Below are 27,578 nucleotides of genomic sequence, written 5' to 3' on the forward strand. Positions count from 1 at the left end.
AAGCCTTTCAGGGCCCCTTTCAGAAGGCACCTAGATAAACCGTCGATGTTGATGATATCAGCTTTGACTGTTTTTTTTCTTCTCAAACCCACCGTTAGGGAGCTTCGAGTGCACAGAAGAATGCTACGCAGCTGTTCTTCTTGCCATCATATTTGTTTTCACGTGTGGTATTTTGTGTTTCAAAGTGTGAAGCTGCTGGTCTTAATATTAGAATGTCATGGGGAGGTCGTACCATATCTTCAACTTCTAGACACAGCCTTATTTTAGTTTTTGGGTGAGCTTGTATCAGACGAACGTTTTCTGGTTCGCTAAACAGCGACCCCAAATTTGAAACCTTTGGGTTTATGATAAAAGGTCAAATACAAGCACCTTTTGCATGGTGTATCCAGTTGTGGGTATGTGCCACGATCCACAAGCAAAGAAAATGAGGACCAGCAAAATTTAACATGGCGTAGCCCAGCGTCACGCCATACCATGCTGCAACCGAAATTGGTCCTTCAGGCAAAATTTCCTTTCCCGGCAGGCCCACGCACCCTGCCACGCCTATCACGGTCTCCTCAGGAATGACACCTCGGCCCCACCTCGTCTCATGCAGCCTCTCCAGTCGGGCCATAGTTACACATCGACAATGTGAGCTTCCACTGGCGACATGTGTCTGTGTCGCTGCGTTGAGCCAGTGATGACCACGCACGACATGGATAGCTCCTCTGATGCGATGCGTCGGCCATAAGATACCAGGATGCCGACGCGAGACTTCGTAGTTGTGCTGTTCTTTCTGGCATCGTATGTGTTTATTACTGCGAGAGGGAGGCCGCACATTGTCGTCATTATGGTTGAAGACTTGGTGAGTGGATTGTCGTTGCTCGTTTTTAAAACCTCCCAGCTAAACCGATTCTCGGAGGTTCTCGGTGAAAAGTTGGATCATAATTCTCACCGCTGGCTTGCTGATCGGGCTGAGCTTTTTCTTTGTTGCCATTGATTGCATTTTTGGTCGTCGTTGGCGTGGTAGTTAAAGTAGGTCTGATCACGTTTTGTTGGAGGCCCCTTGTTTCTCACATTTTTTAAAATCATCTTTGTTTAGTGATGACAAGCCCAAACTATTCGGTGAGTTATAGACAACAAAAAAAAGGAGAACTGGTGAAGCTTGCTCTAATTAGCGCAATGCTTTAACCATAGCGAAGCTGCGGGATTTCTTTGTGCGTGAGCACTGAAGGGACACCTCACAACGCCACTGTGCAAGTTTGAAATTGTTTATTTACATGCTACCTCGTCTCTTTGGACTGTTCTAGTAGTAGTCATTGCCATATGCATCAATGTCGTCGGGTTTCTCATGCCAAGCATTACATGCGTAGTAGGAATTGATGACAGCTGGTGCGCAGCGGAGGCGCGTACGTGCACGACGCATACGCGTTCTTCCTGGAGTCGTGTCGAAGTTTGCTGGAGCAGGTGTTGCGCAAGCTGCAGCGTTGTTCGTTGCTAGGAATGCGAGGCGCTCCTCGGGTGTTTCGCCAATTCTTTTCTTTTTTTGCTAAAGCCACTGAGCGAGCCGGGTACGCTCAGCGGTCACCGCGAGGCACGTGTTCACGAGTGCTCATCATTTTATTGGTATATTTAACAGGTTCCGCGCCACACATTACGGACCGCTAAAACAGCCCCACTCTAGAAATAATTTAGCAATACTGATTCTCAATACCCCCAAGAGAGATACAATAGAAAAGCCCATGGTACCTACCCACTATCCCAAGAAACTGCTGCTGGATATTCCTATTGCAATGACCATAAAATATCACTGAAAAAGAGCAATGTACTCTGTGTCAATTCTGTGGCGATGTTTTAATAACAAATCATTAAATTATTTACTGAGAGATGAAGCCGGCGCTGTCGGGAGCGTCTGTAACAGCGAAACTGGTCTTAGACCACGTGTCGTTCAAGCGTTCCACAGCCCAAGGCGTACCATAGCCCGTCCTTAAACTCAACAAAGCGGCTGACCAGACCTACAGAGCGAAAACCCGATACTCGCTTTGCGCTCCTCTGTAACCATTGCAACAGTTTTCACGACGTTTCCGTAGATGCTTGCGTGGCGGCGCTTCAGAAACGTGCTGGAACACGAGCGCCGCTCCGCCACCGCTTACTGTTTCGCGCAAAGCCACAACTGCGGCGCGTAAAGCAGCTCACTCATGACAACCCTTAAAGGGGGCCTGAGATGGATTTCAAAGTGTTTTTGTTTGTGTTAGAAATCTACTCTATAGTTCTTGTAGAAACAATTCCAAAAATAGTAAGCATATTCGCTCACGCTAACAAAAGTTATTACCCCGACGAGACAGAACTATTTGTTGGCTCGGCGGCTTGCGATGACGACATAGTCCGACCTCGTCCGAGGCGAAGCACTCATTTCATGGTTGGCCGCCGGAATGTCCGCGATTTTTGACGGCGGCGGTTTGGTTTAGAGCGTCGTCGTTACCATGGTTACTTCAGCGAGTGAGTCGCACATGAAACGACGACGTCCTTTTTTTTTTTTTTTAAAGCTACGTTTTCAGTCTTTCCGGACTTTGAGCAGGAGATACTGGTGATTGCGGAAGTCGACCTTGCATGCGCAAGAGTTTCCGTGAACGGTAACTTATTTTTACCGTCGCTACATAGCGATACAGAGGCTAGAATTTCTACCGACTGTAGTAGCGAGCCCCCTGCGCCGGCGAAATGTACGCTCGCGTTTTGATTAGATTTTTGATTAGAACGTGACGCTAGAAATTTTGATTTTGATTTTGATTAGAATTTTGATTAGAACGTAGATGCGGTCACTTATTCGTCCTTTCCGCGCTTGACCCGAAATTTCGCCCATCTCGTATTTTTCACTTGATATCACTTTACTTAAATTTGGGTGGGCGTTCTTCCGGAACTTTACGGCACAGCAAATGCGCTGTACTCTGCGCTTCATGCAAGCAATCTTAGTTGATACATTCTTGCTAAATGATCATCAGGAGCACGATAAATGACAATTTTTTTTAGAATGAGCGAGCAAAATTTCCGCCCCTACTCCAGCTTCCCACGCTTCCAATGGTTCAGATGCCTTTATGAACTAGCATAGCTATTTTATGCTTTCAAAATCGTCTTGGGCAAGGTAATATAGGTAACTGCGGAATCATTACAATATATCTTAATCATGTTATATCGAAATATTTAGCGGTGGCGTGAATTCTGGTTAATGCAATACTTGGTCCTAATTCTTCCCACTAGATGGCGGCGTCAACGTCATGTTTTCGATTTTTTAAGCTCTACAGTAGAAGTATACGGCTCTTTAAAAAAAAAATTATTGTATTGTGAGAGTTGAATCTAAGACGTCTAAGATTCAAGCCATTTCAAGCGTAAGCGAACAGTTCTGGGCAACAAACGTTTGTGTCATTTGCTTTGCGACAAATTCGCCAGATGTCGCTACTCGGCAGAGCCGGTAAGCCGGAATGCAGAAACCGCAGAGTGCAATCCTTTCGTGTTCAGCGGCAAACTGCTACTCTTGCTTCATTTAACACGGTAAACGGTAAAGCGCGCTAAGGACACTAGGCAACAGGTTCATTCAGAAGGCCGGTGCAGCAAACCACACTTTCCTGCGATCATGACTTGATGGGAAGCAATGAAATGAAACTCTTTGGCAGTTGTCGTTACGGGATGAGCATGCTCTTGCCGTTGTCGCGACCGCCGCAGAGAATCAGCTGCGACAGCGTTTGGGCTTGAACTGATTTATTCAGCCCGCGTGAGCGCACTTGAGCGTGCGCCTCGTGATCACGAGCAGTGCCCGGCGTCGTCCAAGCGCTGCGTGCGGAGCTCCTCCTTCGTCGTCGGCGCGGCGCTCCCTTGGCGCGCCGTTCGTTACCACCTCTGCAACAACGTCGAGGCTGCGCTCGAAACACAGATGGTGCAAAGAATCCTTTCGGGTACAGCGTCCAAGAAAGCAAATGCAAAGAAAACTGATGATACTCTAACAACAGACACGGAGCGCTGAGCGATCACGCTGGCTGCAAGCGTCGTTGCTCCTGCGCTCACTGTATCCTTCCGCCGAGAACGGAGGAGCGTCAAGCCCGGTTTGGCCCGGTGTGTAAGTGCTTTACACTCCGGTATAAAACAAATATGTGTGACTGTGTAAAAGCACCCACACACAAAATATGTTTTTTGTAGCTTTCTGATGTTTTTACGCTCGTAAAAAATTGATTAAATCAAGAGCGCACAAACACGTCAGGATTAGTTCAAGAAATAGCCGTTGCGCTCCGATACCATCGACCCCCCAAAACCCCCCATCTCAGGGGCCCTTTAATGAGTAATAGATATCTGTGTAGGCAAGAAGAACTCTGTATACATGATTGAATGACAGGACCAGGACCTGCCCAACCAGGGCCAAACTAGGACCAGCCCAAAATCCGAAGTAACTTACAGTATTTGCACGATTCTAAGGCGCCCTGGTTTAAACGCGCATACGTAACTTAGCAAAATTTAAAAAAAAATGACGTGACATTGATTCTGCCGCGCAGATGCAAAACACATGTCACCACGTAGCTGTCACAAGACGTTAACTTACATACGCAACTGCGGCAGAAAAAATTTCTTCTTCTTTATGAAATTCATTATCCAGCTCCTGCCGGCATTAAAACAGGAGCAAGAAACTTGGAAATCGTTTGAGATTTCCGCTACCAGAACCTTTCTAATCGTAGTCTTGATGGGTCGTTGGTTGATTCGCTGCTAATATATTAAGTCCGCCTGAGAGTCTTCAAGTTCTCGAATACATCCGCGCTCATAGCCCGCTGAGCCTTGCATGAATATATGACTGTGATTTATTTACTTCAAATTAGACTGTAGCGTCTCTGGGACGCTCAGTGTGCATGATACTGCACGGTTTTCCTGGATGTTGTGCAGTAAAACCACCGTATTTGCTCCATTCTAAGCACCCCTTTTTTCCACGATCGCGAAGCCAAAAGGGAGGGCGGAGCTTAGATGTGAAAAACTTAAATTACCTTCAACTCCTCCCCGTCGTTAGTTTTCTTCGCTGCCGCCGCTCGACAAGACGGGCGCAATGCATAATGTTTTATTTGGTGAACATTCAAATTAAAATTAGGCACAGACAGGGAACCCACGCTGCGATATTCAGTCACCCACACTACCATTTACGTTATTTGTGCCGCTTGAGCCGCCGCGTTCAGTGTCCCACAGCAAGTCGCATTCTTTTCCGTTAAGTGGTTTGTAATCAAAAACTTCTTAAATGACCTGGTTACAACGTTAACCCGGGCCCGCTTCAACACGCCTGAAATTCGCCTTCTGATGGTTGCTTAGGAAAGCGGGCGCTTAAATTCGCAATCATTTTTTTGTCCAAGTTTCTTCACCAAAAGTAGGGGGGGATGCTTAGAACCGGGTGTGCTTAGAATCGCAAAAAACGGTACCTTCCACTTGATGACCACTTCATAGTGGTGCCCCTTGGGAACCATAGCAAATAAAACGAGGTGCTAATTGCAACAGCAGAAATATGTACAAGAGCTTGCTAATGTATGCGAATTGAACAATGGGGGCACAAAATGTACTTACGTGATTGTTTACTGATTGTTTTCAATTATATTGAGTTGGAGTTCGCGAGTAGTTCGCGTTCATGGGAATGCTGTTGGTCTCTTTTGGGTTGATGTCGGTTTTGTATCCAACCGTAACACGCACACGCATTTGGAATCCACTTTTTGCCAAAAATAAAGATAAAAGCAAGAATCATGCCAATACGGTATACTTTCTAACCCGTAAATGACTCGGCACCGCCATGTCTCACGACGTAGGCAAATTCTACGGCTGTCCCGGCACCTGGAAGTTGTTTTAATGGCATCTGCTGTCAACTTGGCATCCGTCCAACATTCAGGGACGGAGCTTCTGCTCAATCAGTGAATGAACGCGTAGGCCACTCACTATTGCTCGTCTATTTTTACCAACCCGTGGAATTTCTCAACGAGAGATCGTGATTGTCTTTTTTCTTCCCAACTTGCGCATTGCAGGGCTGGGCTGACGTAGGTTTCCACGGGTCACGGCAGGTGCGCGTACCCAACATCGACGCTCTGGCTGCGGACGGCATCATCCTGCACAAGTACTACACGTTGCCGTACGGCGTTCCTTCCAAGATTGGATTCCTTACGGGCGTATACCCCTACCGAACAGGCAAGGAAACCAGGTCGACTTTTCAGTGCGCAGCCTTTTAGGGGTTTCGCTTGTCGTAGTAGCTCGTTCGGGGACGTAGCTCGTCGTAGCTCATCCACCGTATACAGTAACGGTGTCACGCCTCCAAAAAGAGACTTTTGGAAGACCACGAGTACGGATTCTTGGGCAAGTTGGTGGGGCGATTTTGACGAATACATAGCGCAAAGATTGAGGACAAGAAAGAAGAGACACAACGCAGCGCTAACTTCTAACTAGTTTAATTTCACTTACACTCACAGCCCACGCGCACTTACTTCCCACTCTCACCGCCAATGCTGGCGTGTTGCAGCCATGCGCACAAAAATTGTCTCCTTATCTGGCAAACTTAGTGACGGCACGCTCCCACAGGAAACCCCTGCTTTACTAATCAAATTTGCCTCTATTATAGCTCGTACACTTTCTTCCTTGTGTTTCGAAGGTACCACACATTGCTCAAACCAAGGCACGACGCCGCAGTCGTGGCAGTCAACAGACAAATGACTGCGGCTGCGTACCTTGGTTTGAGCAATGTGTGGTACCTTCTAAACACAAGGAATAAAGTGTCGGAGCTATAATAGAGGCAAATTTCATTAGTAAAGCAGGGTTTTCCTGTGTGAGCGTGACGTCACTAAGTTTCTCAGATAAGGAGAGAACTTTTGTGCGCATGGCTGCAATACGTCAGCATTGGTGGTGAGAGTGGGAAGTAAGTGCGCGTAGGCTGTGGATACTTATATTTGAGTGTAAGGGAAATAAAACTAGTTGGAAGTTTGTGCTGTACTGTGCGTCTTCTTTCTTGTCCTCGGTTTTATAAGATCCCCGCTTCCCCTGGGCGGAATCGATCGAATCTTGGTCGCTCGCGTTAGGAAGCCGATGTCAAACGCATTGCGCCAATCAGGCACACGTTGCTCATATGCAAACTGTTGGGGGTTATCTTTGCGCTGCGCCGTTTCCATTGAGGCTGCAAGCGGTAGGCCGCAAATACGTAGACAATAACATAAAATACAGAAACAATTAGGAGTTAACGCATTGATTGCCTCATATTGTTTAAAACTCCATCCAGTGCCTGTTTTTAAACTTTCAGCCCAGTATCAATGAAATTGTAATTATCATCGTCATCGTTTTCTTAACGTTTGTAGTTTCTCATAATTTTCTCAGCTTGCCAAAACTTCTCTTCAGTCAAGATCAAAATAATTTGGGTTGCAAACACCAGATGTAACCACTGAATGCACGGCCTGTAGGTTATTTTCATGCGTTACAATGTAGTGCATCAGTCCCTGTATTATGTAACAAAATTCGTGTGAAAAGTCAGAATAACAATTTCACGAGCAAAGGAAGGCAACAACTTTTGGGTAGTAGAAGTGAAGCAACAGCGTCAGTATAAATATTAAAAGTCAACTCCTGCTTCCGCGTTCAGCTACAAACTAGGACTACAGGGCATGTCTTGGGAGAGTTTCTACTGTCCCAAGACCTCTTAGGAGAATTTGATGTGCTTATGTTTGTTGCCCACAATACTGTTTTGTTACGATGACATTCGTGAGTGCTTCTCTTATCGCCGCAGGTATCACAAAGCCGATACATCCTGCTCAACCGACTGCTCTACCAGTCGTGTTTGCCACGCTTCCCAATTTCCTCAAACCTCTCGGCTACGCCACACACTTCGTCGGCGTTGTGAGTCTGAAATTGCTCTGCTTCTCAGGCTAGATTATCTAACAGCGTAGTAGTGTTCGCTAGAAGTTCCAGGGGTGCTCTAAAAAACGAGTTTGCTTGTAATTTCCCATTCAGCATACTTCCTAGCTCTCTGGCTGAATAAGACTTTGAATGACTACACTTCTATTATAGCGGACAAACATGGGCTGTCTGTTTTCCTACCGTGTCTCTTCAGCATCTTATGGCCTGCGTAACACAGCTGCCCACACCGATATACCAGAGAGGAAAGCAGGCAGGTCACGTCGGGCCGTGAGCCGTCCACTGTCAAACCTCTCACAAGCCTAATGGCCATGCCATCGATGAGCCCGAGAAGCCGGGCTGCGCGCGCATGTCCATCTTGCCCCTCTGTGCGCACACACGCGTGCACGAGTGAATGGGTGACTGGCGATGTGCCCCTGCTAAGGCTTCAAAAACACTGGTCAAAACGTCGCTCCGGAAGCCCTTCTAGGTGCTCGTCTTAAGACAGGAAAAACACCGCCTAAAACATCCCCCCAGTAGCCCTCGTAGAAAGGTACACCAACATTAGCTATTGGGCGCGTAAAAATTCCCTTCTAGGCCTATTTGCACACGCAGATAATATAGGGAAACAAATGCATAGACCACTTCCCTGTAACAGCAGTGCCGATAAGGGGCAAAATAAGCGCACAACTACCCCAAGAGCAACAACCCATGAATCTTGCACTATGAGCTCGGGCGATGCCAGTAATCTTGCTCCTGCAGTTACGGCCGCCTATGTTAATGCCATTGAATTGACTTTATAAACTGTACAAATTTTAGAAAGGCAAACGCTCAAGAAGAGACCACATGGCCCAAACAGTCTTTTTGGTAGATCCTTTGATCACACCAGGTTTCTTCGCCGGTAAAAAAATATTGAAAGGATGGTATAGCGAAGGTGGCGGTGTAGTTAGTTTGAAACGGCAGCGAATTCTCTTCCATGAATGTAGATAACTTTCTGGAATGGAATCATAGTCGTGGGCTTAATTTGAATGTGTGAAATACAGATAAATTCCGGTATGGCGCCAGATGGACTTAGCCGCACCTACAACACCGCCTCGAAGGCCGAAGGAGTAGTTCTTGATGTAATTTTGATTTCAATATAGGAGTGTGACAACAAAATACTTGCATTGATGTGCAATCGCCCTTTCAAAGGCAAGTGCATGGTTTAGTGACAACTGGTGTCCCTTAGCAGGTTAACTGCGCTCGCGCTTCTCCCGCTGTCATCCAAGTTGAACGCGCCTCGAAACGTACAGCCATCAGTGGCGAGGAGGTTCAAAAAGCACTTGAGGCGTTTGAGGCTTGTGTTCTAATTTTTTTTGTCGAAAAGCAGCTAATCTGATTGAATAATTGATTGATTGATTGATTGATTGATTGATTGATTGATTGATTGATTGATTGATTGATTGATTGATTGATTGATTGATTGATTGATTGATTGATTGATTGATTTTAGTGCTTAACGCGCCGACGCAACGCAGGCGATGAGTCGCGCCGTTGTGGAGGGCTCCGGATTAATTTTGACTACCTGGGGATCTTTAACGTGCGCCGAAATCTCGTACTCACAGGCATTTTTGCTTTTCGCCTCCATCAGAATATCGGCTGCGGCAGCCGGGAATCGAACCCGCGTCCTCGTACTCAGCAGCAGAACGCCTTAGCCACTAAGCCACCGCGGCGTGTCGAAAAAAAGCTTCTACTTTGAGCTGGCGGCCTGATTTTGAAAAGATTGTAGAATATTTTTGTTCAATCTTTTACTTTCTCCGAACGAAGACGATGACGCTAATGACACGATAGACCCCGGGGAAGCTTAAACTAAGTGCTTAGTTATAAAATGGCCACTGTCATCCTGCCGCAAAATTGTCTTACACTTGCCTGTGCGTCTTTATTCGTTCACTCCAAAGATGCTTGCACGTACGTTCGAGCTCGTGTGAATGAAATTCGGCTCTCGCATTCTACAGATTCGTTTAATGAAAGGCGTTCAGTTGTCCTATGTGATATTAACTTAACTGACTAATTATGAGCTTCATATCGGTTCGAAAGCTTCTAATTTCTTCCTCTAATGTCTTGCCTGCAGTGGAATCTGGGCTTCTACAAGGACGACTTTACACCCGATAACCGGGGCTTCGACACAGCATTCGCCAAATGGAGTGGACCAGGAGACTACTGGACGCACGTGTCAACAGATGTGAGCGCATCTCAACAAACAGACCACGTTTGTGTACACATAGTCTGGCAACCAAACTAAAGTCTTTCTCGTTCCCAAACTCAAGCGCTGCCTCGAAAAGATATTAAAACGCACAAGAAAAAGTATGAAGGGAATAGTTTCTGGGTAGGGGATGTAAATCAGTATCGTTTTCCGGCTGTCTTACTTGTCATCTTATGAGTATAACCAATGTAAAAATAAAAATCCCGCATCATTTGTAAGCAACCAAGCTGAACTGCAGGAGTAAATAACCGAAATTAAAAGTAGCTTTGGGAGCGGTTTTTTTAAGTCAAATCTTTTGCGAATGGTAGCATTGTACTACAAAATTTAGCTTTTGTAAATTTAAGAATAGTAGGATATATGTCCTAATACTTGTTTACGGTAAATAACTGTTTGACATTTTACTAGATTATGAAACATATCCAGCTGCAGTTTATGCTTAATTGTCCACTTATATTGCGGTGAACGACATTATTTCGCTTTTCTCTAGTAAGAAAAGCCAGATGTTTAAATGTTCCTTGCAACGCTTTTTAGCAGTTTTAAGTGCTTTCAAAACGTAGTCACCAAGCGCGTCAACAACTTAGAGTATACGGTCTGGAAACACCCACTCGACGCCGTCCCAATAACCTAGACGCTGAAGCAAAGGTATCGTTTTTTTTTTGTTGTTGTAGGCGTTGTTTGCTGTCTGGGTGACGTCACTCAACTTATCTCGCTTTTATCGGCCGGGTTTCATTTCATGGCAACAATAAATGCGTTCAACACCCATTTCTAGAAAATCGCCACAAACGCAAACTAGAGGAGCTATCTAGTGCCACGAACAAATCACGTGCTTCTACTCTGCCATCCCTGCAACAAAGTGGTTCTACATTTTAATGGATACTGCAACACTTTCGATAAGCGCTTTCACTCTTTCCTTTGCGTCTGGAACCACTGTGAAAGATATGAATATTGTCAGCACTTACCAGCACAGCGTGATTTGCTCGTGGCACCAGATACGCCTTCCATTTCTGCTTTGTTTTTGTCGCTTTTTTACAAGTTATTATCGGAAAGCATTCATTGCTCGAACTGAAGGAAAACCGGCCAACAGCAGCTACATGGTCTTAGTGGCGTAATTTGAGCCATCGAAGAGCGCCAAGACCGGGAAAGGAAGAAAAAATTCCCCGCATTTCCCCAAGGGGAAGAATGTGAAAGTGCGAATGCACGAGTTGAATTTGCGCGGTTCGGTAATGTTCGCGAAAGAGAGATCACACACACACACAACTACAAAGAAAGAAAGATGCATTTATTCACCGACACCTATTTGTGTTGTCGTTGTACTTGATTGCTAGAGCGGATCTCAGCTTTGAAATTTCGTGTCAGTACTCCTTTAAGCGGTTGCATTAGCCCTTCTCACGCCCGATTCCTGGCCAATCCCCCACGTGGGTATGTGCCATGTCAGCGGCCAGGCAGCGCGCGCCCATCTCCCCCCGTTGCCAAGGAAGACGAGGAGATTCCTGGCCAATCCCCCACGTGGGTATGCTATGCGGACATCGCCGGTGGACGCAGGTTCAGGGTCGCTTAAGAAGTGCATTCGCACTTAAAACTCTATTGAGCGAGTTGCCAAGTTATCTGATGCGCAAAAGAGCAGTAATTTTTGGCTGAGGTACTTTGCGAGCCCCTAATCTAAGTACTGGGTGTATTGGGTGACAACGTTCTGCAAGCATTTATTGTTTCGAAAAAAGTTGAAAAAAGTGTTTCAGGGTCCCTTTAAAATATCGCCGCTGGTGTGATTCCCCATAACTCCCCAGGACGGGCAATCAGCGTGACCAAATGTGCGAAACTGGCAACTGACGAGTCCGAGCATGCGATCCATTGGTAACACATTTAAAAGATAGAAAATGGGGATAAAGGAAGAGAAAGCAAGGATGCAGGGGTCGGTGGTCCTCCTATTCCGGTAGACCAAGGGCTGCCGCCCAGCATGCGATTACGATAAGAAATAGCATGCGCCCTTGGACAACAGTTCGCCTTGAAGGTGGAAGCGCTCACAAAACCGGGACGAAAAAAGAAAAAAACAGAGACGACACGGCGCTAAGTCGCAACTCCCTGTTTTTTTTTCGTACCTGTTTTGTGGGCGCTTGCACCTTCAAGATGAACAGCTATCAACTAGTCCAATTGTCCATTCTACTGCTTGGACAACAGCGCGAATCCACGCCATGCGCTATTTTCCTACCACAGATTTAATTTTTTACCCTAACCGTACACTGAGCCTGTTCGTTTGCGAATTGCACAAATTCGATCCTGCTGAAATGTCGTCCTGTGGCGTTGTGGTGAAGCCCACCCGTGGCGATTTCTCAGAATATAGGCCCGAAGGAAATTGGAAGCGTTAAGGGACAGCGTTACAGGGCACCTTCACGTTCCAGACCCAGACCGTGAAGAATTTGCAGGCGATTACCACGCCCAGCAATGCGTTTTCGTTTGTTCTGGTTGCTCTCATTCAAGGCAAGCCTTGTTATTACTCGCTTAATTCCGTTCCTAAGAAAAAGTACCTGCAGTGTGTCCGTCTGACAGCTTTCAAGCAAAGCCTCAAAGATGCAGAAAATGTGAGCGTGTCTATGTTGCGGAAACCATCTAAGACCACCTTTTTTCTGCGGTGCAGCACAGTGGCGGAGAGTTCCAAGGGTTTGATCTTCGACTGAACAAGGAGGTGCTGTGGAACTTAACTGGCGTTTATGCAACCCACGCCTTCACCCAAAGGGCCCTGCGAGTCATAGCGGATCACGACAAAACTAAGGTGAGGAAAGGAGGTTCTGCGGTTGTGAAAAATATTCGTTCGATGCAAAGTAATTTTCTTGGGTTATTGTTGGTGTGCTTATGTCAAGCCAGCTTTGCTTGAACAATATGTCGCATTGACAAAACTTCTCACGGCAATATTTAACGTGGCCGCCTATTTTAGCGCTATCGTGTCCGTTCCTGGCTATTCGGGATGATATGCGTCACCACCAGTGAATTGCGGGAACTAAAAACGCGCCGCGTTACGAATGCGTAATACTATGTCCGAACCCCTATTTCCGCACTTAAAATGCGCGAAGTACAAAGAAACAGAAAAAAAGACAGCAAAGTAAAGAGGAACTGTCAATATTTTTTTATTCTCGATGACTTATGACAGTAAAGTACGCCGGGTACCCCTCTTCGCCAGCATATTTTGTTCTTGCTGTTTATGACAGCCTCTAACGTTTACTGACTGCTTCTCAAAGGAGAGGGTTAAAAAGGAGTATCCACGTTGACACAAATGGACAGGTGGCCTATACCATAGTTAGCCCATGAATGGAAGGCTGTGAACCTTCTTGAAATATAGTTAGTGGGGGTGACAGTAAAGATAAAAGTCCATTTTGAGAACGGCAGGTTAGAATGGTAGCCAGAAAATCCTTAAGCGGACGACCAGAACAAATGACTCTGGTCATCCGCATTAGCATCCTGTCACTGTACTGCCCTTCACAAAATTCATGAAGCGCTGCAAGAGTTCACAGCTGCACAATAGAAATGAGCTCAATGCGCCTAAACAAATAGTCCCGCAACGCCAGCCCTACGTGCGGGTTGCAAGCATGCACGGTGAAGGTACAGACGCAATCAAGGGACACTCTGTAGTCGCACATCAGCTCCTCTCATTTATCGATGCCGACAGCAGTAAAGCCCGCTTATATCGAACACGGATATATCGAATTATTGCCTATATCCAACCCTTGTATAATTCTGGTAAAAATTGCATGCATATAAAACTTTGTATATCGAACCCGATTTTGCTCACAATGGATATATCGAACTCTCCCGCGCGGGATTTTTCGCTCTCCTTAGGCATGCGGCATGCTTTCGCGCAATACTTCGGCGAGCAGCGGTGGCGCGGGTGTCGCTTGCGATTCCCACGCGAGCTCGAACGCGTACAAACCGGCCGTGGCAGAGTGGACCAGCTCCACGCATGCATGCCGTTGGAGCCGAAAGCGCCACATTGGGCGCTGCGGGCTGCGGTGTCACCGAACTTCAAGTCCGCGCTACTCGCTGCACGCACTTGCTCGGTTCGCTGGGTTCGCCGTTATTCGCTTCTATCAATGCTTGTCTCCGCTCTGTCGAAGACGCCGAGGACTCCGTACCGCTTCCGAGCACGAGCGAAGCCGTCGCTGCTGTGGCCCTGCTACGGCGATACTGCAGTGCCATTGAGAGCAGCGGTCTTGTGCTTGTCGACTGTTTAGATACCGCGGAGCAAGCAGTCACCGGCAACGCGTTGTGCTCAAAGAAGCAGGCTACACTCACGCAGTTCCTACGCCCCAATAGATTATTGTTTTCTTTCCGACACTGTGTCGTATCAATTGCAGGGTGGTAAGGGCTCAGCGTTAGGTCGTAACTCCGTCGCCAAGATTGCTTTCATATAAGATTTTTAAGTGCGAATGCACTTTATAAGCGACCCCAAACCATCCACCGCCGGCGGCGGCGGCGGCGGCGGCGGCGTCCGCAGTGCTCCTCTATATCTAAAAAAGAAACAGCATCCGGCGCCAGGTTTCGATCCGAGGACTTTGCGGCCGCAGCGCGACGCTCTACCGACCAAGCCACGGACGCGACGCTGATATCAGTGTTAGTGACGCGCCTTATATCTTTAACGCATTCAAACTACGTCGTCAGAGGCGTGCGTTGGCGACTCAGCGGCGTTATAGCGGCTTGATAACTGCGTGGTGTACACGTGATACTACAAACCCGATGGAAGAGATGGAAGAGAAGGCGGCGAGGCGGTGGGCTGCGGGGGCCGAGCGCAAGCGCCGCAAGCGGGCCGACAACCGTGCATTCGCACTTTCACATTCTCCCCCTCGGGGAAATGCGGGGGAATTTTTTTCTTCACTTTCTATATCAAATTTTTAGCTATATCGAACTATTTTACAATCCTCGCGCTGTTCGATATCAGCGGGCTTTACTGTATAGCTCTTCACAGAATTGTTGAAATGATGTACAAACCCGCCGTTTTGCGACGTACGGATATCTACCCCACAGGGAACCGTTTCATACATCAGCTTGTTGCTACAAGCCACTTTTGCCGCTCAACTATTCTTCAGGTCTTTGTTGTGTTTTTTTTTCAGCCATTGTTTCTGGTAATGGCTCACCAGGGGGTTCACACGGCTAACCAATACGGTGCTGTGCAGTGCCCAACCGAGCACCTCGACAAGTTCGCGCGCCTCGACCACCGAAAAAGGATACTACTGTGCGGTGAGTAGAATTACCCTGGGCAAAATCTACCCGAGCGGCTGTAGCATATTACAATTGCTGCGGGGCTGTTGTTGGCACGTGGTTGGTGCACCTGTTTCCCACACAGCAGTTTTTATTTCCGTGCCGGTGACAACTACAACCAGGCGTCACAGATTGGCTGCGAAAAGAAATGTGGACATGTTGCAGCAAAGCTGTATACCTCTAACACCAACGGTTTTGTTGCCGTGGGCAAAAACAATCTCCGTGGGCAAAAACGCCAAGGCGCCAGTGCCTATAAGACTCAAAGCGCATGCGTCAGGCTAATCAGGCATACAGCATAGAACTCCGAATTCGTTTGGGGCGACAAGCGTCGAAACCGCACAGTGGATCATAACACGCCTGTGAACAATGAGGCCCCCAACCATGTAACGAATATGGTAAAGATTATGCTTGCAGATTATGTTTGAAGGCTAGGCAGGGCTACTGTCACTAAATGGAGCAGTTTGCGCCCAAAACGCCGAGCACATGCGTCAGGCTAGGCAGGACCCAGCTTTTGCCGCAACTTAGGACATAGTTCTGTTGCTGAAATGCGGTTACACGCGTTATCTTTGATTCGCATTCGGAGCGACGTCAGGCGCGCGCCGCCGCAGAGCAGTGAGGGCAAGCTAAGCCTACCAGAGTTGACCGACTAAAACTCATTAACAACAAAACGGCGGCGCCCAGGAACCGTTGCAGTGTAAACAAATATCACGTGATTCGAACTGACCACTGATCATGGCGGCGGCATATACACAAAAGAGTGCCGATACTCGGCAACCTTATCTAATGACACGAGCCGAGCGCGAGCGACCGACAAGGCCGCCGACACAGACGACGAGAAACATTTCATACCCTCCTCCATCACCATTTGCAGTGGTTTACAACAGCCTTGAGGGACACACACTTTTGCAAGGCGGTTGATTGATTGATTGATTGATTGATTGATTGATTGTAGGGTTTAACGCGCCGACGCAACGCAGGCGATGAGGCGCGCCGTAGTGAAGGGCTCCGGATTAATTTTGACCACCTGGGGATGTTTAACGTGCGCCGAAATCTCGTACACACGGGCATTTTTGCTTTTCGCCTCCATCAGAAAAGCGACCGCCGCGGCCGGGAATCGAACCCGCGACCTCGTGCTCAGCAGCGCAACGCCATAGCCACAGAGCCACCGCGGCGGGTTTTTGCAAGGCGGTATGGCGACCCATTCTATTTTTTACGGGGAGGAACACATGCAAGCGAAAATGACTTTACATAGTGCATGTACAAAACTCGAAGGCACCCCACAGACCACCATTGGCACCCCACTTAAGATTTTTGCGTTTTTCGGCTTAACGATCTACGAGAAGTTGAAGAACCGGCTTCTGCTAGTCAACAGCAATGGGAAAAAGGTATACTCGTACATATGTGTACATATGTATACCCACTTTGACAAAGAGAGTGGAGGGGACACCCAAAGTATTTGCAGGCGGTCATTTTTTTCGTCCCGGCATCATTTTTCGCCGCTATTATCATTTCGTAGTTGATAACTTGCAATTAAAAACGCGTACGTCAAGCACTGCGCAACGCAGCATCACCGTGGGATAGCCAACTGGAGCTTAAAGTGCAGATTATCACGCTACCCTCAAGGTGGTGAACGATCACATGAAATCGCGAAATTCCTAGCTCACGCAATGTTATCTGTCTATTCAAAGAAGACTGTTGGCCAGGAATCTATGGGTAACGTCGGGGACAAATACCCTGCGCATGAGCTCCTGGATCGGTGAAGTTCGTCTTTTACAGATGGGAATCAAAGCACAACAATAGTACACTGGTTCGTTTTCGGCCGTTATCAGCGTGATTCGATCCCACAATAGTTCTTTTCCTTGTTGTCATCACTATAGAGCGCCCGACGTATCTTGTAGTGCCGGATTGGTTAAAGATGAATTCATCATGACAGTTCCTTTTATGTTGCAAACCCCTGCTATAATTTCCCGCCCTCTCAAACAAATCACCCCTTTCCCTTCTATTGCGACATTTACCTCCCCCTTGCACCAAACAACATCCGCGAAATTGTTCTAGGGAGCGTGAATGCTCGAGCCCTCTAATAATCCTGCCTGTGGCGTTACCGACCACGTATTTGGTGGTGTCGACGACTCAAACTGGGTCTCGTTTTTCCTTTTCTGCGTCACTGCTTTCAACCCATGGTAACACGAGAATCTCATCAAATGTGAGGAGCACTCAAAGTTCAACAGCAAAAAGCGCGCACTTGACATTTACTCGAAACAAACGTTTATTTCTTATTCATAGGTACTCAACTCAAGAAACGTAGAAGATTTTACATGCGTTTAATTACTTTTTTGGGGGTGATACAGGTGCACTAGCAGAAGTAGACAAGTCCGTCGGCCAGGTGTTTCGGGCGCTGCACAAGAGGAGCATGCTGAACAACACGGTGCTGGTGTTTGCTTCGACCAGTGGCGGTCTCCCGGTGGCCGAAGACCCAAACAGCAACTGGTCCTTCAACTCGCCTTTGCGGGGCACTAAGGGTACTTACTTCGAGGGCGGAGTCCGCGTTCCTGCTTTTATCTGGAGCCCGCTCTTAGAGACCACCCCACGCGTCTCAACGCAGTTGATACACGTTACGGACTGGCTGCCAACACTGCTCCACGTAGCAGGCAAGAAATGGGACTTTCAGTGTTTTGTTTTAGGACGTACGGGTACGAGGGTACAACCTATGTGCAGCGATTACCGCATGAGTAATTTAACTTATCACTGACAATTTAATGGCTCTGCAATACTGCCGAGAAAGTCTTTCACTCTTTCCCTCGCGTATGGAATCACTGCGAAAGCTATATTTATCCCAAGCATGGAGTGGTAGCGCGGGATTTGCTCGTCGCAGCGGATATGCCTACCGTTTCTGCTTTGCTTTTGTGGCTTTCTTTTAGAGTGACTATCGAATGTCTTCATTCCTGCTACTGGTGCAAAGCCCGCCAATAGCCGCTACACCACTGTAATGTCGTAGTACCAGCGGTCTAAGAACGGCAAGACCGGGAAAGAGATAAAAATCTCTTAGTCATGATTCTGAGTTATGCCATTAACATAAAGCAGTAATTTTCTTTTGTGGCTTTCTTTTAGAGTGACTATCGAATGTCTTCATTCCTGCTACTGGTGCAAAGCCCACCAATAGCCGCTACACCACTGTAATGTCGTAGTACCAGCGGTCTAAGAACGGCAAGACCGGGAAAGAGATAAAAATCTCTTAGTCATGATTCTGAGTTGTGCCATTAACATAAAGCAGTAATTTTCTTTTGTGGCTTTCTTTTAGAGTGACTATCGAATGTCTTCATTCCTGCTACTGGTGCAAAGCCGTCCAATAGCCGCTGCACCACTGTAATGACGTAGTACCAGCGGTCTAAGAACGGCAAGATCGGGAAAGAGATAAAAATCTCTTAGTCATGATTCTGAGTTATGCCATTAACATAAAGCAGCAATTTTTGGTTGAGGTACTTTGCGACCCCCTAATCTAAGTATCCGATAGATTGGTTGCTTGCGTTCTACAAGCGTTTAAAACTCCCAAAAAACTCGAACAAATTGTTGCAGGGTAATTTTAAGTAGACGTCAAGGGGCTTGTCGACGCTTAAAGTAGGCTACGCGTATTACGGGTAGAGAGCAGATGTTCAAAATTTGATTATGACCCATTGGTTGATCCCTAACTATCTTTTCAGTGCTGGCCAATAATGGTTTTCCTCGATTTACCAGTCCTGGACCGTCCGCGGCCAGTCCGAGGACTTCCGTTGGACCAAAAGTCCCATAGCAATACCTGTAAAAATTGAGCGCCAGATCACGTCTCGGGCAGTCCGAGGACGATCCTGGACTGGCACTTGAGGAGGCCCAATATACGTCATGAGCGCCAATATTACGTTACTGATGTGCGAAATTTGAAAGTTTTTAATAAATATCACGTTTTTTGGTAATAAAAACGTATTTAGGGAATGGAATTGAGCTGGCTGAGGCACCAGAGATTAGACTGATTTCATTGTAGGGTTTCATGCGCCGACGCAGCGCAGGCGATGAGGCGCGCCGTAGTGGAGGGCTCCGGACTAATTTTGGCCACCTGGGGATCTTCAACCTGCGCCGAAATCTCGTACACACGGGCGTCTTTGCTCTTCGCTTACTTCAGAAAAGCGGCCACCATGGCTGGGAATCAAACCCGCGTCCTCGTGCTGAGCAGCACAACGCCTTAGCCGCTGAGCCATCGCGGCGGGTACCAGAGATTAGTTCCTTGAAATTGAATGAAGTTGTGGTTACTATTCATGGCCTTTATATCCCACCTTTATCGTCCCTCAGGCGGTGATTCCAAAGTTCTCGGTGACCTGGCGGACTTCGACTCCTTCAACCAATGGCCAGCGCTGAGCAAGAACCTCCAAACTCATCCTCGGAAATCTATCGTGCACAACTTCGACTTGGCCAGAGGATACTTCGTCATCATGCTGGGGGACTACAAGGGCTACATAACCAGGGATGGCGTCGCCGAGCTGGAAAAGAGGTCCGGCTGGTTCCGCTTAGTCGGCGCCCAGTACAAGCAAGCAGCACAATTCCAGGATCGCGTCTCGTCGGGCGATACCTACAAGGTGACACCATCTCCTGAAAAAAAAATCGTTTCGTCCTTTGTGCACTCTAAAATGATTTAAACCTTCAAGGGTGTAAATTGCTGCCTATAACAAACACTCTTACACCCTTTAAGTGGGTTTCTTCGTTTATAACACCCTTGCAACCTAGCAAGAACACATGAATGCATGCAATTAAAAGGCATTTTATCATTATATAACCCTTTCAAAGGGTGTTTTAATGGTTTTTGATAACGTTATGGGTGTCAGTTATCGATAAAATCGTGTAAATTATTTACAGAGTGAAGATGAATGGCAGTGACTTGCGAAGATGACACGAAGCTATTTCATTTGTTCACTACTACGGTTTCAACGTATTTTTAACACGAAAGTATTTCATGCCTGGGTACACAAACCTCGCCGACGTCATATTCGTCATGGAAATTACATAACCAGAAAAAAGTTTCATTGACGCGGCGACGCGAGGATTCGAGCCCACGATCAGTCCGGCCGCAACGGGAGGTGTGTAACGCTCTGATAACTAAGCCACGAAGTGTTGCCCGGATAGCAGTACGAGCCGACTTATGTCCTTCCTCTAAATTCTCTTCTCCGTTCAGACGATGCTGCCGTCTAGGAGAGGGGAAGCGAAGTAGTGCGTCATGACGCTAATGAGTTCAGATAGTTGGCGCCTCGTTCGGGCAGCGTATAGCAGCGGAAGCTGCTGTGTTTATCCGTCCGTCGCCTATGAAAAACGCCGCTTGACTTGTAGAACGCCGCCGCCGCGTTCTAGGAGCTGAGGGCGTCGCAACGCAAGCGTCTGGCGTGCATGCCACGGAGCAGCACAAATGTTGCCGCACCTTTGTGGAAGCGACCCGCCAGCAGGACGTTGCTCGCCATACAGTATGCTCCTTTCGCTGTAGCGGACCATGACTTCACCAAACGAACGATTCGCTGACAACCCTTTCGGTTTCGTTCGCAGGGTTTGCGACCGCCTCGGGTTTCAATTGTATTTACGCTATGCTCCATCACGTGTAATCCAGTGTCTAATGTTGATGCGGGTAACGGTGCCATACCGACGAAACGCAAAGAGATGTGCAAGTTCATACCGATGCAAAATAAACAGTCAAATGGTCCTGTGAAGGCACATTTCACTTTCATGTTTTACCGATTTCTATGAAAGAAGGATCAACTACATTTTTTTTTCTTGTAGATGCTAATTCGGAATATAATATTGACTGCGAAGGAAAGTTTGACATCCACCTGAGTGCTGCCATACGGCTACAAAGGAAAGCTATACAGCTTTCTGAGAAACTTCGCAGTTGAAGAAAAATTCGTCCTGGTCCAGGATAGAAAGTCACTCCACCTTTGGGATTTCCCCTAAGTCTGTGTTTCTTCCGGTTAGAGCATGCCAGTAGGGCCGGCGCTTTTCTCTAAGTTTTCCGTCTGATTTCTCCCTGCTGAAAGGTGCCGTACAATACTTGCGCTAAACGCTTTCACTCTTTGCTTCTTGCCTGGAAGCACTGAGAAAGGTACATGTTGCTAGCACAGGCCGGCACTGCTTGAGTTCCTCGTCACAGCATGCAACGCCCATGTTCTGCTTGGCTACCGAAGGCGTTCGTTGCGGCGACTAAAAGAGCTCGCAAATTGTCGCGACTCGCTCGAATGAGGTCATTCCAACGGTCATGTGACGACGAAACAGGGCAAAAAAGAAAATATTTTAGGCAAGTTTTTAGGTTATCTTACTGGCATAATGCAGAAATTTTTCCCTAAGGTACTTTGGGACCACAATTCTATGAACTGGATTGGCCTAAGTCTAAGTTCTGGAAGCATTTCGGATTTTAAAAAAAAGTTGAGAAAGAAAGCGTCGCAGGACTGTTTAAATGAAGAAAGACAACGACGCCGACCACAACTAGCTTGTGGTCGGCGTCCTTCATCAAAATGCATCTCGACCAGACGCGCGTCCATCACATCCTTGACAGGGCCGTTTAAAATTGCCTTGTAGCATGAAAGTCTGGACGAAACATGGACGCGCCCGTCATGCTCTTGTTCACACTCTTGAAAAGTGAGAACAATAGAAACACTGCATTTTAGAATGCATACCTTCCTAAATACCCCATGGCAGGCTTAGGACACTCCGGGATTATGGCTGCAACTGAGCGTCAAATGATGAAACCTGCCTTGAAGTGCAGTTTTCGAGGCTACTTGTAAATAAATTTGTTTGTGCTTGCTGTGGTTTGTCAGTGGTCGACAACCTAGAATGGAGAAGGTAGCAACTCTCCCTGGCAAAGCTCAGTAAGGGAGGGAAAGCAAATGTGGGAGGAGTTAGATAGAAAAAGGTAGGAGGCCAGAGGGAAGGGCGATTGGATTTGTCAAATCGTTCAAGCAATCCACTGATTGATTGCAAGGTTTATCACGCCGATGCAACGCAGGGGATGAGGCGCACCGTGGTGGCGGGTTCCAGATTAATTTTGACCACCTGGGGATCTTTAACGTGCACCGAAATCTCGTACACACGGGCGTTTTTGCTTTTCGCCTCCATCAGAAAAGTGGCCGCCGCAGCTGGGAATCGAACCCGCGACCTCGGGCTCACCAGCACAACGCCTTAGCCACGGGGCCCCCGCGGCGGGTCGTTCAGGCAATTCAATCAAACGTCAAAAGCAGTTAGGCATTAATTCATTGTCTAATTACTAAGCGAATATGCAAGTGCAAAAACACAAGGCAAACAGCACTGAGCCTAACGTTTCACTTATGTAACAAAGCTGACCAACAATCATTGTGATATTCTCATTTGAGCGTGCGGAAAAATATGTCACAACGTTTTCAACGGGACGCCGAAAATAATGTGGCCAGCACTGTAACCCTTATCGGATAAAGTAAGGCGCCCGCCGACCAGCGTCTTGGTGGAAAATCCTGTCAGCTCTTATTGAATATTCCTTAGCTGCGGATACGGGGATAACGTGTAGAGTGAGAGCGCTTGCCGTCAGAAAATGTGCGCGTTCACGGGGCGCTTTCGGCGCGAATACCGAACTATCGGTTGGCAAACTTGGATTAACCATGCTTTACAACAGCAGTTTCTTTTTTTCATTTTTACCACGCCACGACTAGACGGCAGCGACCACTCTGCAGCAACGGTACCTTTGCTTTATGTGAAGGCAAGTAGCGCAAATGAGCATTTGCGGCACGTTCAGCCGAACCGATGCTACACAGGCAACTTATTTGATAACGGCCTATTTGTTAATTAGTAGCACGCCACGATTAGACGGCTACAATTTCTCGTGGACCTCCCAACAGCTGCTGGCTGCCGAACGATTCACGTGAACTCGGCGTGTGGCACACGTCAATTTTATTCGCACATAGATTGCTTACGTGGCGAGCAAAGCATGATTTCACAAGGAGCGTGGGTAGTGCGAAACTTTAAAACGTCCCTTTGCCAGCGAATGCAAATGTGTGCGTATTAACCTATGGTTTCTTGATGCCTCGGTACTGGCTCGACAATTCAATAACATTTATCTAGCTGAATGTTGTTGTAGTTATTGCATGTTGTGTGATTGTTGGTGCAGCAGGATTCCTTCAGAATGCCTGTGCGCTTTTCCTGCGGGGGTGGCAGATCTCGCTCCTGAACTTTCACCGCGCTTCCGTCTGTGTGGACATCGCAGTATTCGAAGCTTTCTATACTCTCAGTATAACTTCATAAAATTGGATTGCGGCCTCTAAACGCAAAGAGCCAAAAGAAGGATTCCGGCCAAAAACACCTTGTGTGGCGCAGGTCTTGAAGGACTTCCATGGCGCCACGTTCAACCTGACGGACCCTACCAAACGAGGCTCGTTGGTCAAGTGTTCAGAGCGGAAGGCAGCGAACTGCAAACTTTTACCTGGTCCGAGCCTCTTCAACCTGGCTCTAGATCCATGCGAGCAGTGTAACGTCATCAGAGAGCACCCACATGTAAGTATTTAGACCCAGGTACCAGAATAACTGCCTTTCTATGCTGCAATGTATTGTGAGCGTGAACTTAGTAAAATGCCATTTATTTCATTTATGCTTCGTCTTCACTTGTACATTGTGCGCGCCTATCATCACCTCCTTTCATGTTCCTCTTTTCCCCGCGCGATCGTCGTCACCGCTTCCGGAAATGGTTGCTGTTCTTTGGCGGCCATGCCGGGCGCTCGCGAACAAAGTTGATTTCAAACGTCCTCACCCGGCTCTCAATATTAGCTTTCAAAGCTGGTTTCATTACTTTTCGGTGGGCCAAGACGGGACGACATGCTAACCAGAAAAGTACGCGGTTACTTCTATCCTCCCTACCTAGATGGCGCCAGCGAGCAGTAGTGCAAAATACAAGTGGCAGGCTGTCACTTGTCCTGTTTTTGGTGTCCATCACTTCTCCTGTAACTTGTCCTATTTCTGGGACACCATGACGCCATATGTTGCTGCTGCTGCCATAATCAGGCTTTTCACTACTCACGCTCCCAGTTTTAAATGGTGCAGTTGAACAAGTCGTGTAACTTTTACGAAAACTGACTTCTGGAACAATGTCCAGAGATACGTTGGAGAACAACTTGCATGCAAAGTTTGGAGTAAGGAGAAACGGCAAGTGCTGTAAGGGCTTCTCACCATCCGCGATCTGTAAGGAGTGCTTCAGCACCACGACAATGTACTCAGGTACCGTTTTTTGGCTTCCAAACGAGGGATGTTTTGTTATATAAATTGCCTTCATTGTGTAAATATAATCAACTATTCGCAGCAGACGTCTGAATAAATTTGGATATTTGGGCTATTTCTTCGGTTCACATTGGGCTACGTTTCGGCTATCCGGCTCAAACATTTGGCGGGTTGGGGTGGGAGAACCTGGCATCCCTCGTGACAGTAGCAGCGGGCGTCACAGAAGGGCAGGCAGTGCTGTCAGAAGCCGCAGTTGAGGACGAATACTAGTCTGGACTTCCTGTATTGCTGGTGTGTTGTAGTGCAGCACTGGTTGGCTCGCAGGTTGCTAGATAACTGGTGGCTACTTCAATGTACCCTTACTTATTAAGATGACATGGTATATTCAACCTTAAACGTACAACAACACAGACGTAGGTAAGTCTATGTGTATCGCTACGGACGTCGCTATAACTGCACTCACCATTATTTGTCACTGAAAGCAGTGTGAAGACGCTGACGTGTATTTAGCAACAGTACGGGATATACAAGAAGATATCGCCCGACGTTAGCACGGATCAACAAGCCTGTTTGCGGGAAGTTATAGTTTATTGTTGCCATTCTTTGCCATTGAACATAAGCCTTTTGAAGTTTGTGCCTTCTCAAAACGAAAACTGTGGTTTGTTTTATATGTAAGGCTATGGCTAACTGTGTTAGTTTGCATTCTTTGGTCTCTTCGAACGTGCATGGCGTCGTTTTGTAGAAAATCTCAACGTCTCGAAATAAGTTAGAGTAAAAGGCACCAAAATAACATCCTGCTGCCCCAAATGTTTGCCCCGGGCCGTGAAAAGTCATCCCATCATAGCACTACTTCTTTCGGGTGTCTGTTGTATCAAGACCCACTCGATAATTGCTCGCGAAATATTTCTATGCGAAAATTGGTAAATAAACACTGCAAGTCTAAAGAAGTGCGCAGTGTTCTCGGTACGCTCTCAACCTAAATTGATTGTTGTGGCCTGCAATGCTGTTAGCAAGCTGTAACAAGAAAGGCTGAGTGAAACTAATTTAAAGAGGCTCTCAATAAAAAAATAACCAGCAAGGTGCTACATATCAGAGTGCATGCTCGAAAGAAGTGGTTTCAGCTTTTGCCTTCAATTTCTCTTATACCATTTGCAAAATCTGGCACAAATAAAGGATACCCAGTGTATGAAGCAGAATGATCAAAATGCGATACAGTATTGTTGAGGTCAATTAGTGCAGAGATTGGAGTATGTACAGTTTTTGTCAAGATTTTCTAAGCCATGCCGAAAGTCCACAGGCCGCAGAAAATTCATTGCACACGCTTACCTACCGAGAGAAGCTGAAACGTTTTATTTTGGAAAGGCGCAGGAAAATCCTTCCTTTCTTAATATCATAAATTAAATTTGTTGCGTTTAAAAGTAAGGCTTATTTTCGAAATTTTTTGTGGTCCACAAAGCTTAGGATTAGCCTTGAAAATAGTGCCCCTACATAGCCTTTTGAAAGGAACATTATACAATACCACACTTATGCAATATTTCTACTTATATTTAAGCCTTCCAGTTCATATCTTATTTAGGATTAGCCTTGAAAAGAGTGCCCATACATAGCGTTTTGGAAGTCAACATTATACAATACCACACTTATGCAATATTTGTACTTATATTTAGGCCTTCTAGTTCATATCTTACTTTTATTCCTGATTTGAAGGACTTTTTCAACTGCCATGTTTGCAGATCATGGAAACTTTGAAGAAGATGATCGCAGTCGGAGACAGCTACGTGCCCTGGGAGTCCCAGAAGCCGCCCGACCCAGACGCAGATCCGGGGATCTATGGCGGCGTCTGGGTTTCGTGGAGAAACCCCCCGTACATTCAATTCAGCAGCAACAAGACGCGGCAGGACTGTCACTTCGACTGTTGACCGTACCGGAAAAGCGTCGCCTCATTGTTTCAGATGGCTGAAAAAAAAAGCCTCCTCTGTAGCGAATCTTGTTATTGTTGTCAAGTTTAATTTCTACTCATAGACGCATTTTGTAGCGTCAAAAAACACGATCACAACAAAAAAACGTGATACCAATATGTCGCTTCATCTTTGGTTGGGCTAGGACTTGCTTGGGCTAGCTGTCTATCCTTCCCTTTCAATTTCAATTTGTGTACTACATATTTTATATCAACTCGTCGTTTTTTTTCTATCCTATATCATTAATATTATGTTTTAAATTCGGAGTCGTCTGCCTTGTTTTCCTTGGTTTTTGTTCTTCGCTTGCTGGTGGGTTTTCTGGCTACTATTGTTGCCGATACCACGAATTTGCAACCATTTCTGACGGTCTTCGTCATGTTATCAGAGCTGCTCCTCAAAACAGGTCTATCTTCCCTGATTCCAAGCCTGCCTTACAGAACTGACGCGCAGTCCTCTGCTACGGCCCCCTCCATCAGCTGGTGATGGAGATTAGAGAAAAAATTAATTAATCCAATACAGACAGCCATAACATAGTATTCCAGTGGCTTCCAGGTGACTGTGGAGTCATCGGTAACGTATTGGCAGATGAAGCTGCCCGTACAGGCCACTGGAGCGAATGCACCATCCCGTTTCCGCTTTCAAGAACCGATGCCGCGAGAACTCTTCGCCCTTTGGCACGTAGGATTACCATGAAGCAATGAAACACCGGAATTACGAATCACCGTCTGCAGATTAAAGATCCCCATCTTCAGCGCAGTGTTCTGTATGGCTTGTCTCGATCCAGACGACTTTACTTCGTAGACCGTGGTTGGGAGTGGCCTTCACAAAAGCCTACTCCTTCCTCATCGGGATGGTCAGAACCACCCACCGTGACACCTCTGGGGCGGAAGAGACTATAGAGCATGGGCCGTGTCGCTGCCCCGAATGCTCGTCGAAGAGATCCGTGCTTGCAACAGCACTCGGCAGATTGGGCAATCGACCATTTACAGTAGACACTATTACAGGTCATCGGACTCTGCCATCGACTTCACAGAAGGCGA

General features: G+C 47.0%; 1 protein-coding gene across 1 annotated transcript; it reads left to right on the plus strand.

Annotated features, from left to right (window-relative positions):
- Positions 1 to 739: 739 nt before the first annotated feature.
- On the plus strand, positions 740 to 26,511 carry LOC144139642 (arylsulfatase J-like). Its single transcript, XM_077671938.1, has 10 exons — positions 740 to 844; positions 6,012 to 6,171; positions 7,748 to 7,857; positions 9,965 to 10,075; positions 12,729 to 12,863; positions 15,193 to 15,319; positions 17,689 to 17,988; positions 19,661 to 19,944; positions 23,687 to 23,863; positions 26,314 to 26,511. Exons 1-10 carry the CDS (start codon positions 740 to 742, stop codon positions 26,497 to 26,499), a joined length of 1,695 nt encoding a protein of 564 aa, XP_077528064.1. The 3' UTR covers positions 26,500 to 26,511.
- Positions 26,512 to 27,578: the final 1,067 nt, after the last annotated feature.

Source organism: Haemaphysalis longicornis, unplaced genomic scaffold, assembly GCF_048455015.1.
Source record: "Haemaphysalis longicornis isolate Haplotype H1 unplaced genomic scaffold, Haemaphysalis longicornis Haplotype H1 scaffold_5, whole genome shotgun sequence".
NCBI lineage: Eukaryota > Metazoa > Arthropoda > Arachnida > Ixodida > Ixodidae > Haemaphysalis > Haemaphysalis longicornis.

Excerpts from the sequence above, each read along its gene's own strand:
- LOC144139642 (XM_077671938.1), top strand. The coding sequence starts at position 740 with ATGCCGACGCGAGACTTCGTAGTTGTGCTGTTCTTTCTGGCATCGTAT. Across the intron at positions 845-6,011 it reads TCATTATGGTTGAAGACTTG|GGCTGGGCTGACGTAGGTTT; the intron begins GTGAGTGGATTG and ends TGCGCATTGCAG. Across the intron at positions 10,076-12,728 it reads GGACGCACGTGTCAACAGAT|CACAGTGGCGGAGAGTTCCA; the intron begins GTGAGCGCATCT and ends TCTGCGGTGCAG.